The sequence below is a fragment of the Pleurodeles waltl genome, chromosome 8 (assembly GCF_031143425.1).
Source record: "Pleurodeles waltl isolate 20211129_DDA chromosome 8, aPleWal1.hap1.20221129, whole genome shotgun sequence".
NCBI lineage: Eukaryota > Metazoa > Chordata > Amphibia > Caudata > Salamandridae > Pleurodeles > Pleurodeles waltl.
Window position 1 is genome coordinate 1,498,762,508 of NC_090447.1, and position 15,777 is coordinate 1,498,778,284.

At 46.5% G+C, this 15,777-nt stretch overlaps 1 protein-coding gene across 3 annotated transcripts in view; it reads left to right on the plus strand.

The window, feature by feature from the left end:
* The window catches only part of MAEL (maelstrom spermatogenic transposon silencer), a 999,863-nt gene that overhangs the window by 342,971 nt on the left and 641,115 nt on the right, over nucleotides 1–15,777 (plus strand). For all 3 annotated transcript variants that reach the window (XM_069202741.1, XM_069202739.1, XM_069202740.1), the window contains exon 5: nucleotides 2,830–2,871. In XM_069202741.1, the coding sequence (XP_069058842.1) occupies nucleotides 2,830–2,871 (42 nt within the window). The remainder of the gene's footprint in view (nucleotides 1–2,829; nucleotides 2,872–15,777) is intronic.

Here is a 15,777-nt window from a genome sequence, read left to right on the forward strand (position 1 = left end):
CGGCCAGTTGCTTTACGCGTTTCCTCCCATACCCTTGATTCCTCGAGTATTGAGGAAGATTCGCCAAGACCGGGCTCTAGTAATCTTAATAGCTCCGGATTGGCCAAGAAGGGTGTGGTACTCCGACCTTCTCCAACTCTCAACGTGCCCGCCGCTCCGTCTCCCTTTCAGGGCAGACCTCCTCTCAGTCGCAGGGGCAGGTTCTACACCCCAACCTCCAGAGTCTGCACCTACATGCCTGGAGATTGAACGGGGCAACCTGAGTTCCTTCTCTCTCCCGCCTGAGGTAGTGGATGTTATATTAGCGGCCAGGCGACACTCCACTAAATCTATCTACGCTAATAGGTGGTCTAAATTTGTTGCGTGGTGTGGAGAGAGGCAGATTGATCCCTTACATGCTCATCTATCGGACATTTTGTCTTTTGCTCTATCTCTGGCGCAAAAAGGTTGTGCAGTGGCTACCATTAAAGGTTATTTATCGGCCTTGTCAGCCTTCATATGTCTTCCAGACCAACCATCTTTATTTAAATCCCCTATTGTTATCAGATTCTTGAAAGGTCTTATAAATCAATATCCTCCAAAGCCATTCGTTATGCCGCAATGGGATTTGTCCTTAGTCCTGACTTTCCTTATGGGGTCCCCTTTTGAACCTATGCATTCTTGCCCCTTGAGGTATTTGGTTTTAAAAACAGTCTTCCTGATAGCTATAACATCAGCAAGGAGAGTGAGTGAGTTGCAGGCCTTATCAGTAAAACCCCCTTATACAACTTTTTATGGGGATAAGGTGGTGTTGAGGACCAAGGCTGCTTTCCTCCCGAAGGTTGTTTCACCCTTCCATTTGGCTCAGGCAATTACTTTGTCCACGTTCTATCCTCCGCCTCATCCTTCCAAAGAGGAAGAAAGACTGCACCGTCTGGACCCAAAGAGAGCGTTGAGCTTCTTTATCGATAGAACAAGGGATTTCAGGCTGGAGGATCAGCTGTTTATTGGATACGTGGGCAAGAGGAGAGGAAAGGCAGTCCACAAGAGAACACTATGCAGGTGGGTTGTTCTTTGCATTAAAATATGTTACTCTTTGGCAAAGAAGGATCCTCCTGAGGGCATTAGAGCTCATTCCACCAGAGCTAAGTCGGCCACTTCGGCCTTGTCCAGAGGTGTTCCTGTGGTCGACATCTGCAAGGCCGCAACTTGGTCGTCCCTTCACACTTTTGCAAAACATTACTGTTTAGATTCTGAGGTTAGAAGGGACGGCCATTTTGCACGGTCAGTGCTGCAGGATTTCTTGGTTTGACCATTTAGGCACCCACCGTCGGGCGTGGTACTGCTTTGGGACTCTATTCATGAGGTGAGGAATCCACAGGTAGTTGTATCCATCAGAAGAACGAGTTACTTACCTTCGGTAACGACTTTTCTGGTGGATACATTAGCTACCTGTGGATTCCTCACGGTCCCACCCGCCTCCCCGTTGCCTTTATGGTCTTGCCAAGTAATCCTTGAGTGCGCTCCTCTTGGTCCTTGAGGGTGCAATAGATGTATATATATAATATATTTGTATATATATATGTGTATATATCTTTATGTATGTACTTGGTGTGTGTATATATTTTTAAAAGAGAGAGTTTTATATATATATATATATATATATATATATATATATATATATATGTACATAAAAAGATTTACAGTTATTCATACAATGTGGTGTATTTTACAATATAATGGATGTTGCCTTGCTCTTTCATTGCACTGCCTGGTTGTTCTCATGCACGTAAAAAATGATTGGTACTGACGTCTGCACGTCGTCGAGGACCTCTTATTGCCTGTATGACGTCAGACGGCGTCGCGTGCGAGACAGTGACGTCCTCGTCGACGTGCAGAGACTAGTAAGAAGATTTCCGTCAAATGCTGGCGCCATGGGAGTATTCATGAGGTGAGGAATCCACAGGTAGCTAATGTATCCACCAGAAAAGTCGTTACCGAAGGTAAGTAACTCGTTCTTCTGTGCTAAGTGTATCATAAAGGAAAATAAAACATCACCACAGAACAGAGCTTATGTTCCCAAAATGTAATGAATTACTAGGCTTACAGGCACAAACTGCAGGCCTATGGCTAAAATAACATGTCCATAAAAGCTAGTAAAATAACCTCATGACAAATCACTGGTGCTTACTGCCAAAAAGAACTGACACAGCTCCCATATGCTGAGCATGATGGGATAGTGTTGGCCTGCAGCCTTAAAGGTACAGTCCATTTTTAACTCGCATAATAGCAGCCTATGGTTCAACACTACCTTTGTATTCTTCATTTCTTACTTTTTCTGAAAAGGGTTTGTGAAGGAGATTTGAGATCTGGTGTAAACGTTTTCCTTAAATCACACATGTATACAGGTGTTTTTAACCCTTTTCTAAGTACAGTTTGAGGAATTCCACCACTCTGTGGCTGGTTTTGCATAGGCTACATGTATGTTAAGTGTCTCTAGAGGCCTTCCTAAGCAAGGTGAATGTCTGCACTTAAGAAGAGACTATATAAGGAAGTGCTCTGGGATACCTGCACTTATGCTTATGACTTCAATGGAGATTCCACTGCGAGAGAACTAGAGTTACAGGTAAGAAACTATTCCTTTTTCATGTTACTAAAACCATGTTTAAAACACTTGCTATATGTTTATGACTTTAAACGTCTTACTTTTTTTTCTTAATTTTTAGCTCTCCTTTCATAGATAAATTTTACTGTGGTGTTATCAACTGCGTAGGTGGCGATTAGTGTGATATATAATCTGATGCAGTGTTATCCATGGAGACTTATAGATCGTTTTACCTTCTCTTGCAGGAGCAATTCCTCGTGGGTTCCGCTTTCATTGTCAAGCTGCAAGTGAGTACCTGAAAGTGAAACTGTGGTGCTTGCCTTTATAATCCTTTGCTATTGATTTATGAGATTAAATTTCACAGAGGATAGTGGCACTGTGTGTTGTAAAAGATCAAGTAAAGATGTCAGAAGTTTACTAGTATGTTTTGAAGTTAACTTAAATGCAGACATGCCTTTGAAGAATCCATGAAATCAGATTAGGTGTATGAAAGATTGCACAAAGATGTCAGCTTGCATTAAGTGGTCTGGAGAATGAGTGACGGTGAAGCAAGGAGCATAGTATTCTCCTGATCGAGTATCAAAGTTTGTAATTACAAGCTGGGATTGGCTACAGCTGCAGTTCGAAGGAGAGCGAGTATGACGGAAGCAATGTGTAAATAATGGATTCTTGGAGCCATTAATTGAAAATATACAGCTGACATAACCCACATCTACACGAAGATGGTGTGGTAGTGGAAGCCTATGTCCTGAGGAGACCATTTAAATAATTTGACGTCGAAACTTTGACAAACCCTCCCTGTTGGTTGGGATTTGCAGCTAACAAGAAGGGATTGTGAATCTGCTTGAATTTACGTCATTTTGTTTGTTATCTAGACTAATTATAACGGGCATTGGGAGTTGTATAGTGTCTTATGCATTATATGTTGTAAGTAGTCAATATCTGAGCACTGTTGTCTGCACTATACTTAGCCTGTATCACATTTCAGTGTATATGTACTCATTCAATACATGCATGACAGAAATTAAGCCTTTGCTGTACTGTGCTTTGTTTTTCTGCTAAATTAAGTTGTATTGAAATTATAAGTAGATGGTAGTCTTCTCCAGAGACTAGGTCCCTTCTTTTAGATGAGTTCCACGTGTTGTTGCGTTTAGATATATGTTCGATGGCATGTGTAGCTGTAGATGCACATGCTTTGCATAAGTCTGCCATTTAGTGTTGGGCTTAGTGTTTCAAGTTGCTTTTCTTCAAAGGCTTTCGAGTAAGGAGATCGAGTGGTGACTCCTTTCCTTAATACTGCGCATGGGCATAGAGCCCTGTAGGAAGCTGGCCTGGTATGTGGTGGGTACTTATGGTACTTACACCTTATACTAGGTCCCGGTATCCCCTCTTAGTGAAGTGTAGGCAGTGTCTAGAAAACAGGCCCTATACAGGTAGCTGTGGATGAGCAGCCAAGGCTTATCTAGGAAACATGCAAAGCTGATGCAATACCACTTTAGTCACAGAGCACTTACACGCATGAAAGAAAACGCTCAGTTGTATAAAAATCAAGGTACTTTATTTCTGATGGATACACCTACCTGTGGATTCCTCACCTAAAGATTTCTCCCCTCGCGCCAGCCTCGACGGAAATTTCTTCTAGCTCTGCACGTCGACGATGAAGTCACAATCGCCCGACTCCACGCGACGCCACATGACGTCATCCAGGCAATAAGAAGCCCTCGTCGACGTGCAGACGTCAGTTCCCTTTTTTCCGTACCACGAGTAACGGTTAATTCTTCGAGGCTCCCAGGGAGCTACTGTTTCCAACAATGGTTACGATGTTGCAGCCTAGAAAATCCGGCTTCAAACCTTGTAGCCAGTGCGGGGGTCGGATGTCGGTTACCGACCCCTACGAAAACTGCCTCTGGTGCTTTAGTTCTGACCATGAGGTCGAGTCATGCGGTTCATGTCAACGCATGAACCCTAAGGTACTTAAGGAGAGGGAGGCGAAATTGTTCTTGGCTCGCTCCAAGAAGGAGAGGCGTCATAGGAGGGAGTCTTCTTCGAGATCCTTGAAGCCGTGTCATCATCATAGTGACTCTCGGCGCCGTCATGGATCTCGGCGCTGATCGAGCAAGGGACGGTCCAGATCAAGATCGGCTTCTCCGTCGGCTCGGCGTCGTCTGACATGGGAGATAAGCCCGACCGTCACCCCTCCGCCTCCGACGACCCCGACGTCACCCGGGTCGGTCTTCGAGGTCGAGCCTCCCCAGAGGCCTGATGGTTCTCCTAGCCAGGAGTTACCTGGACCCTCCTCGGCAGCTATGCCGGCGCCGGTGCAGCAGCAGCAGTACCCAGCTTTCCCGACTCCGGGATCTGACCCTGCAGCATTTTTAAACGCAATGTTTAACATTTTTGCTTCCATGACGCCAGGTGGAAGTCATGCAGGTCCGTCTGGCCCTTTGGCCTATGATTTGGGGGTTCCAGCGTCTTACAGATTGGAGCCGTTTACCCCATTTTTATCTGCTGCACCTGAAGCGGCGCCGATGCCTATGATGTCGCCCAGGATGACTACACCTGCTATGGCGCCGTCTGATTCGCCTCGGATCCGATCGCGTCTAAGAACCCTTTGGAGCCGGAGCCTCCGGCTTCGGACGGATCCGGGGATCGGCGCCGACGAAGATCTTCGGCGTCGGCCGACGCCTTGTCGACTCCAGGCTTGGAGTCAAGACTTAAGTCAAGACGTCTGGCTCTTCGACTCTTGGAGGAAGAAGAGTACGTGAGGCAACACCTGGAGGAAGGTGAAGTAGTAGAGCCCTCAGGTGACTTCCAGGGACTGGATTCAGCTAGTGGCCTTGACACTACCCCGGAATGGGATCTAGCTTCCCCTGGATAGGTCACGGAGGAAGCTGCTTCTTTCCACGCAGTCATTCGTAAGGCTGCAGACTTTTTGGATCTTCCCCTTCCTACCGCAGAGGTCAAGAGGAATTTATTAACCGAGGTTCTGCACCCTGCGTCTGCTGAGCCTCTTTTGCCATTCAATGAGGCTTTGCCTGACCACATTAAGGATATCTGGCTGAAACCTGTGTCCACCGCGTCGGTCAACAGAGCGGTGGCTCGTCGGTACAGGACGGCGCCTGGGGATCCGGTGTTTCTCGAGTCTAGTGGTGCAAACCTTGTTCGTCTAGATCCTCTCCTTGCTCGTTTCCTGGGACCCCTTAGGACAGGGAGTCAAAAAAGATGGACCATACTGCAAAAAAGGCCTTTTCATCTTGCAGTATGGCCCTAAAATCTTCCAATGCATCTTGCATACTGGGGCGTTACATCCATGCTCTTATGGAAGAGGCGAAGGGCCACCCTAATTTGTCCCAGGAGATGTTGCAGCTGTTAGCGATTTGCTCAGGTGGCTGCAACTCAGGTGATCCAGTCTGGGTTGGATACTTCGGACTCGGTGGCTATGGCTATGGGCACGACCATAGTTTCTAGACGGCAGTCTTGGCTACGGTCATCTGGCTTCTCGTCGGACGTGCAGGCCGCGCTTCTTGATCTTCCGTTTGATGGGGAGAAGCTCTTCGGCACAAAGGCTGACTCTGCCCTGGAACGTTTTAAAGAAAGCAGAGCGAATGCTAGATCTTTGGGACTCCAGTCGTCGGCCTCATCCTCCTTTTGAGGCTTTCGGAGGTTTAAAGGATTTGGACTTGGTTCCTTTCGGGGAAGATTGCAGGGACCACAACAATCTGCTTCTACCCTGCTGTACAGATCCTTCAAGGGCAGGGGCAGAGTCCGTACGAGAGGAGCCACCTTGAAGCACTCTGCCTCTTCCTCGGGAGGGGTGCAGCAAGGAAAGCAGCCGTAGTCCTCCTCCATTCCCTGTCCACTTGTCTCCGGTAGGGGGGAGACTTGCCCATTTTCTTACAATGTGGGAGGTTATAACATCGGACTCCTGGGTCATCGACATTGTGAAGAAGGGGTACGCTCTTCCCTTTCGGGAATTCCCTCCTACCTTCCCTCCCCACCCATCCTTCTGTTCGGAAGACCATCTTTTCCTATTACAGCAGGAGGTATTATCTCTATTGGCAAAAGGTGCGATAGAGTTGGTTCCCGAGCAAGAGAGGGGTCAGGGTTGTTATTCAAGATACTTCCTGATTCCCAAAAAGGATGGTCGGCTGAGACCGATTTTGGACTTGAGGATTTTGAATTGGTTCCTCAGAGAGGAAAAATTCAAAATGCTGACCCTCTCACAGGTTCTTTTGGAGTTGAACGAAGGAGACTGGATGGTGTCGGTCGATTAGCAGGACGCTTATTTCCATATTCCGATCCTCAAATCGCACAGGAAGTATCTCCTGTTTGTGGTGGGATCGCAGCATTATCAGTTTGCGGTCCTCCCGTTTGGTCTTACTTCAGCACCTCGAGTCTTCACAAAGGTGATGGCGGTGGTAGCGGCAGAGCTCAGAAGAAGGGGGATAGCTGTGTTTCCCTATCTGGACGATTGGTTAATCAAAGCCAGAACTCCAGAGCTCGTGCGGTGCCATCTCCAGTCGACGACTCAATTGTTGTACAACCTGGGTTTTTCAGTCAGTGTACCCAAACCTCACCTGGAGCACTCAACGCCTCCTGTTCATAGGGGCAGTATTGGACACGACCTTGAATTGGGCCTTTCCTCCACCCCAGCGGGTCCAGGACATTCAGGCGTTGATTCCAATGTTTCAAAATGGAGCAGTAGTTCCAATCCTCAAGGTCCTTCGACTGCTCGGTCTGTTCGCTTCTTGCATACTGTTGGTCACTCATGCATGCTGGCACATGAGGGCTCTTCAGTGGTGCGTCCGCAGGCAGTGGTTTCAGCACAAAGGGGATCTCGAGGATTCGATAAAGATCTCCAGAAACACTGCAGTGGATCTTCAGTGGTGGGCAGCGGTCGACAACCTGTCTCAAGGAAGGCCGTTCTCGCTGCCACCTCCAGTGGCCACGGTGGTAACGGATGCTTTCAATGTAGGGTGGGGAGCTCATCTGGGGGACCTGGAGATCAAGGGCCTTTGGTCTCCAGGGGAACAGAGGTTACACATCAATCTGTTAGAGTTGCGGGCAGTACGTCTGGCTCTCAAGGCCCTCCTCCCTTCCATTCGCGGTCAGTCAATTCAAGTTCTTAAAAGCTGGTTTATCTGACATTTTGTCATTTGCACTCTATGTGGCACAGAAAGGTTTTGCAATTGCCACTGTTAAAGGTTATCTGTCTGCACTATCTGCTTTTCTGTGCCTTCCTGATCAACCGTCCTTCTTTAAATCACCAATTGTTTTAAAGTTTCTAAAGGGACTCACTAATAGGTATCCACCCACACCATTCGTTATGCCTCAGTGGGACCTTAACTTAGTTTTAACTTTTTCTTATGGGGGCTCCGTTCGAACCAATGCATTCTTGTTCTTTACGGTACCTACTATTCAAAACTGTTTTCCTGGTGGCCATAACATCTGCCAGAAGGGTCCGTGAGCTTCAGGCTCTTTCTGTGGGGACCCCATACCTTTCTTTCTTTAAGGACAAAGTGGTGTTGAGGACCAAGGCGGCTTTCCTTCCGAAGGTTGTTACACCCTTTCACCTGGGGCAGTCGATTACTCTCTTCCTTTTACCCTCCACCTCACCCATCCAAGGAGGAAGAGAGGCTCCACCGGCTGGATCCGCGAAGAGCTCTGAGCTTCTACGTCGCCAGGACGAAAGAGTTCAGACAGGATGAACAGCTCTTCGTTGGATACGTGGGGAAGAGGAAAGGTAGAGCGGTCCACAAGAGAACGCTATCCAGGTGGGTCATTCTATGTATTAAGATCTGCTATTCTTTGGCGAAGAGGGATCCACCTGTGGGGCTTCGTGCCCATTCCACCAGAGCCAAAGCAGCTTCATCAGCTTTGGCTAGAGGTGTTCCTGTGGCTGACATCTGCAGGGCAGCGACTTGGGCGTCCCTCCATACTTTTGCCAAGCATTACTGTTTGGACTCTGAGGTTAAGAGGGATAGCCATTTTGCTTGCTTGGTGCTGCAAGATTTCTTGGTTTGGCCATTCGGGCACCCGCCACCGGAGGTTATACTGCATTGGGACTCTATTCTTTAGGTGAGGAATCCACAGGTAGGTGTTTCCATCAGAAGAATAAGTTACTTACCTTTGGTAATGCTTTTTCTGATGGATACAGTACCTGTGGATTCCTCACGGTCCCACCCGCCTCCCCGTTGCCTGACTGGTCAAACCAGGATCTCTTTGGGTGCGCATCCTTGATTCTGTGTATATATATGTATATAGCTGTTTCATGCATATAGTTGTATCCATTGTTTATACTTTTCCTTTACAAATTGTTAGTGAAAAGGACATTTTGAACTGGAATTATATATATATATATATATATATATATATATCTATCTTCAATTAAACATTCATAGCTGTGATATATATATTAGTTTCTACATTAAATGTTTTATTTTCATCTTTTCTGGATGAATGTTTACTCTTTAAGTTTAACCTGTTTGCCTCTATGGCACGTAAAAAGTGATAACTGACGTCTGCACGTCGACGAGGGTTTCTTATTGCCTGGATGACGTCATGTGGAGTCGGGCGATTGTGACGTCATCGTCGACGTGCAGAGCTAGAAGAAATTTCCGTCGAGGCTGGCGCGAGGGGAGAATTCTTTAGGTGAGGAATCCACAGGTAGTTACTGTATCCACCAGAAAAAGCGTTATCGAAGGTAAGTAACTTATTCTTTTGGAACAAATCACAAAATACCAGAGAGGTAACCCACCCTTAGGAGGTATGTAATACACTAGCAATCTGAAATGGGCATAGAAAAGGTTTGAAAAAAAAAAAAAATGCAAATAACCAACCCATATACTAAAAAAAATGGAATACGAGCAAGGTACCCCCCCACCTATGTAAGTAAAATGTGTAGAGGGGAGCTGGGAGTACTAGAAAACCACACAGGTAAGTAGTACAGGACCACCCAGCGACCAGGAATACCGGAACCACCCAAAAGGAGGAAAAGATACACCCAGAGAGGACTGCCTGAAAACCAGCTGTGGATTATTGAAGAAAGACCAGCTGTGGAGAGAGGGGACCAAGTCCAAGAGTCACAATGGAGTCCAGAAGGAGTACGAACTACTACCCACCCAGCTGTGGATGCAGGAGTTGGTCGACGGTAATGAAGAACAGGTCAGCACTGCAGCCCTGGAGCTGGAGAAGAGTTCCTGATGGATGCATATGAAGCCCCAACGCGAAAGGAAGATTGCAGATGGGTGTCCGTGCAGGAATTCCACCAACAAGCCTTGGCAAAGGCAAACTCTCGGTTAGTGGAAAAGAGTTGCTTCCCGGGGACCAGCAAGGCTTAGAAGGACTCTTCCCCATGAGGGGGAGTCACCGGGCACCCTGAGCTTCGCAGAGTGTCCACAGGAGCAGAGGCAGCACCCACAGGAGTCCCACAGGACTGGGCAACTGGAGTTGCAGAAGAAGCCCATGCAGCACTACGAAAGAGGATCCCACGCTGCAGGAGAACCAGGCAGAAGGCTGTGCTTTGCAGGATGGAGTGCTTGGGGCTTGGAGCTACACGTCGCCTGAGGATCCCTTGGAGGAGATGCAAACAAGTCTTGGGAGCTGCAAGAGACGCTGTGCACTGGGTACTGCCCTACGTGGAAAGGCAAAGGCTTATCTCCACCAAAGTTGGACAGCTGGCAGAAAGGACCAAGAGTACTACTCCGGACCACCTGTGATGCAGGAGAGGGGAATCCACACACCCGGTCGTCGCTTGTTGTAGGTGCCTGCGGGTGTAGGGGAGTGACTCCTTCATTCCAAAGGAGATTCCTCCTTCTTATGCAGGCTGAAGAGTTGCAGTCTTCTGAGGATGCATGGCAAGGGAAATGTTGCAAAGCTGGCAGGAGCCCTAGAAACAATGTTGCTGAAGAGGCCTTTCTTCTTGGAAGCAGCCAGTGTTGTCCTGGAGGTTCCAGTCACGGTTCCGGAGGCCAGCAGAGGAGTCCTGCTGGGAGCTTGCAAGATGAATCGAAGAGGACCCACCCAAGAGAGACCCTAAATAGCCCTAAAGGGGGGGATGGTTACCTTACCAGGTTGGCACCTTTCAGGAGGGGGACTCTGACGTCACCTGCCTGGCCACTCAGATGCTTCCAGAGTTCCCTGCCAACCTTGGAAACATGGCAGAACCCAGGGACCCTCTGGAGTAGCTCTGGGCACCACCCCTGGGGTGGTGATGGACAGGGGAGTGGTCACTCCCCTTTCCAATGTCCAGTTTCGCACCAGAGCAAGGACATGGGGAGGTCCCTGAACCGGTGTGGACTGGTTTATGCACCGAGGGCACCAAATGTGCCCTTCAAAAAAACATGTGGCTTGGGGAGGCTACCCCTCCCAAGCCAGTCACACCTATTTCCAAACGGAGATAGGGGGTTATCTCACTCTCCCAAAGGAAATACTTTGCTCTGCCTTCCTGGGCTTGATCAGATCAAGCAGCAGGAGGGCAGAAACCTGGCTGAGGGGTGGCAGCGGCTGGGCTTCCCAGAACCACCTGTAAAACTGGTGGTAGCAATGCTGGGGTCCTCTAAGGAGCCCCCAGACTGCATGGAATCATACTTCCAATACTTGCAACAGTATTGGGGTATGATTCAGACATGTTTGATACCAAACATGCACTGGTTCAGAGTTACCATTATGTAGCTGAACATAGGTAGTGACTTATGTCCAGTATGTGCAAAGAATGGCGTCCCTGCACTCAAAGTCCAGGAAAATGTATCTAGAGTTTGTGGGGTACACTTATGCTAGTGCAGGGGTGTCCTCACACAGGTACCTGCACCCTGCCCTCTGGGCTGAGAAGCCCTGCCATAGTGGTGACTTATAGTGACCTGGTGTAGTGATCTGTAGTGAAAACAGGTGCATACACCTATTTCACGCAGGCTGCAATGGCAGGTCTGCCGAACCCTTTACATTGGCTCCCTATGGGTGGCAGAATAACTGCTGCTGCCCATAGGGATCCCCTGGAACCTCGGTGCCCTGGGTACCTAATTACCATATATTAGGGACTTTCATGGGGTGACAAGTATGCCAATTGTAGGAAGGAAAAGGTACGATTTAGCAGAGAGCGAACCCAGTAGAAATCGAAACATACTGACAAAAGGCAGAAAATGAGGGTAACCATGCCAAGAAAAAGGGTATTTTCCTACATGGCCTCAGTTTGTTTTCTTTCCTTCATCTGCTTCGGATGTGTTTCCTCATGCGCCCGTGGATCTAAGTTCGATACGTCTTAACTTTTCTACCATTCTATAATATCGTCGATACTGTTTCAATTGCGCTTCTTATCTATAGTCGATCCGATTTAGGCCCTCTGGTTCTAATTCTCACCCTTAAAAAGGACCTTGCCCATTTAGGGCCTACTTCAATGTCGGGCTGATGAAACTAACTCAGTTTCAGTTCGGTCCTCTGTCACGCTAAATTCCCATACACTGACTAACACTCCATGTTTAATCTGTATCTCCCGATCAAGAAAAGACTTGCCACACCTGCAAATCATTTCGATCTAAAAAGACTCTCCAGGACTGTAGAGCTCGTCATCTGAAAATTGTGTCCAAGTCCACAGAAGACACACCTGATTTTTTCAGTGGAGAACGCGTGCAGGAAGAAATTCGACTAGGGGTAGCATTTTCCATTCAAAACTTGGACTCTAGTCAACACTAGGATGATGAAAACCACGACATACCTCTGGCTCAGTATGCGAATACAACTACCCTCACACCATCCAGACACTCAAAGACTCCAGCACTGGTCGTCGATCCTCCACTGCCTTTGGGCCATGGTTGGATCTGAAAAGCAAGTCCGAATGACCAACCTTCGGGTTCGGCGCGGAGAGCAATGAATAAAGTGCACTTCACATCGACAATACAGACTGCTGCAGTTGTCTCGGTACTGAGCCGAAAAATTGAAGGTGCATCTTAGGAGCCAAAAAAAACTGCCAAAAACTTTTGAGCCTTCATTTTCAGTTTGAGTTAAATGCTCAGTGTTTAAACCTTCTGAGTCGAAAGCCACAAGTAGTAAACTTACTGCTTCTACCCAAGAATCAATGGCCATACAACCTATTTTAGAGGTGATGAACGCTAAACAGCCAAAATTGCACATTCAAAATGGGACAGGAACAATAATTGCTTCTCCTCCAATGCACATTAAAATGAAATTAATTTTTCAAGAGACCTTAAAGGATGCACCTCCATCAAAAAAGGTCTCATAAGAAAAAGAGCAAGAAGAGGCTACAAAACAACCTTCACCACATTTTCCTGTTCCTCCTTCCACACCACCACCATCATCACCCACATATGAATGAAACTCTGTCACCACAGACATCCTCACTCTAACCACACAGGGTTGATCTTAATGATGACCAACAGGATATAGAGCCATGGGCTATATGAACCAGATCCCATTCTTCCAAATGATCCAGACTTGTCCTGCTAGATCTTCCTCACCAGAAGACACTACCACATATAACCAAGTTATAGCCAGAGCTGCTGCCTATCGTAACGTGCAGATGCGTACAGATCATATAGAGCAAGATTTCCTCTTTGACACATTAGCATCTACACACAAAGGATATCAATGTCTCCAATCCTTCCAGGAATGCTCAAACATGAATCTGACATTTTCAGAGAACCAGTAAGGGCCAGAATTATCACTCTTAGAGTGGATAAAAATATAAACCTGCACCCTCAAAACTATCAAAACTCCGTAACCACCGGTCTCATTTGTGGTTAGTGCAGCAAGGAAAAGGACCAACAGTCAATCCTCAGGAGACATTCCTTCTCTGGAAAAAGAGCAAGAAAATAGATGCAGCAGGTAAAAGGGTAGCTTCACAAGCTGCAAATAACTAGAAGATAGTGTTTTGCTCCACTAATGCCCGAGCAGAAACACTCATACACTGACAAATCTCTGGAATGCGCTTCTTAGTCCAAAGAAAACATTTATTTCACTACGCAAGGTTCCTAAAAGGAGATTAGCATGCTGAAAGCACACGTTCAAAAATGGTCACAGCAATGAAATGAAAAAGTACAAATGATTCTTCATTGCAATATACACAGCAAATATATATTTCTATTATAATGCAAAGCAAATAATGAATTAAATATGCATCACCATGAGAAAAGGGCATCACTGCATCTCTCCTATTTAACATCAGGTCGCCAGATCCCGGAGTCAATAGAGGGGGGAGAGATCAATTTTCCTCACGGGAAGGATGGCTCACTCCAGCATCCTGGATGTGCCTGAGATCTGCAAACACTCTGTCCCTGGTCCATCTGGTCTCGGCCTCTTATACTTTGAACAAATGAGAGAAAGTCTAGAACCTCCCTCTCACTGCAGAAGTTTATTTATTCAAAAAATGCTGATTGCTTTAGGCCTGCTTTGAAAATAACACGTCAGGACTTGGCCACAATCCCAAGATGTCAATTCAAAACAAGACCATTCCCTGCCGTCTGAGTACATTCTTATCAGCCTAAGCCCTTGGTGGTAAAAATCAAACGAAGAATAAAAACACGAGCACAGAACAACGTGGTAAACTACCTACAGCTTTTAACTTGGCAGTGGCTAATGCTAAAATAGTCAATAGGCAAAATGAAACTGGTGGTCACTAATGTGACGGTGTAGTGCTAGGCTAAGTGCAACGTGTGGACTTAGTGGTCAAAACTCACATATCATTACAGATAGCCAACTCACAGGGCCTTAGCTAGATTTGAGAGGGTTCACTGGGATGAGATGGAACTACTTTTGCAGTACTTTCCACCAGAGCACCAAAAAAGGAGACCGCAAATAGTAACAGAAGGGCAAGCAAAATCTAATGCTGTTAGATCTGCTACAGATGCAGCTGGCATGCCTGGTTAAGATGTTTATTCTTGAAACATGTAATACAGCGGTTTTAAATATGCCCTTTGACAAAACATTTATTTGGCCGATAAGCTGATACAATTATAGACCAACTTAAACAAGATTCTGAAACTGTTAAGGCAATGGGTGAGTTATACACCACACCCACTAGAGAATTTTCGTAGACCACAGTTTAGAGGGGGTTTCAAAGCATTAGCCACAGAAATAGCAACCTCCCAACAAAAACAGTCCTCAAACTTATACAGGAGGATCATTTAGAGGCTCCTACCGAGGATCCATCACTAGACAAAGAGGTAAACCATCCACTTCCAGAGGTTCCTCTACCTCAGTGACCTTCTCACCATTCCCAGAGAGTACACATCTCCTGTGGGGGGGTGGGGAGGAGAACTGGTATATTTCCACAATGGCACAACATCACTACAGACCAGTGGGTTCTGTCCATTATCCAACATGGTGATTGTCTAGAGCTCATTTACACTCCACCAAACATTCCCCCTCGTTTACACAGACTTACTCGGGAACATCTCACTCTATTGAAACAGTACAATCACTACTACTGAAAGGAGCCGTAGAGACTGTACCTATATCCTAACAGGAATCTGGAGTATATTCACTATACTTACTGATACCAAAGAAAGACTGTACTCGAAGACCAAGTTTAGATCTCAGACCCCTCAATCTATACATCATTTCAGAACACTTTCACATGGTTACTCTACAAGACGTCATTCCCCTACTACAAAAACAGGATTACATGAGAGCATTAGACCTAAAAGATGCTTATTTCCACATTCCCATACATCCAGCACATCAAAAAGATACAAGATTTGTCATAGCAGGAAAGCCTAACCAATTCAAAGTGCTACCATTGGAGTAACTACAGCACCAAGAGTGTTCATCAAGTGCTTAGCGATGGTTGCAGCCTTCCTCCGAAGACCACACATACATGTCTTCCCATATCTAGACAACTGGCTCATAAAAACCAGTACAATCCAAATTTGTCAATACACTCAATATACCATAAACATCCTACACAGTCTAGGATTTACAATTAGTTACCACAAATCTAACCTGCAACCATCACATACAACCATATCTGGAAGCAATTCTGAACACTGTCAGGGCTAGCATATCCAAACCCAGAAAGGATTCAAGCATTTCACAATCTAATATCTGAACTACAGTACAACCACATGTACACACTAAAGCTAGTGATGAAACTATTCGGAATGATGGCTTCATGTAGGGCCATATTCCCAAATGCAAGGCTGCACATGCGACCACTACAGCAGTGCCTTTCCCAACAATGGTCT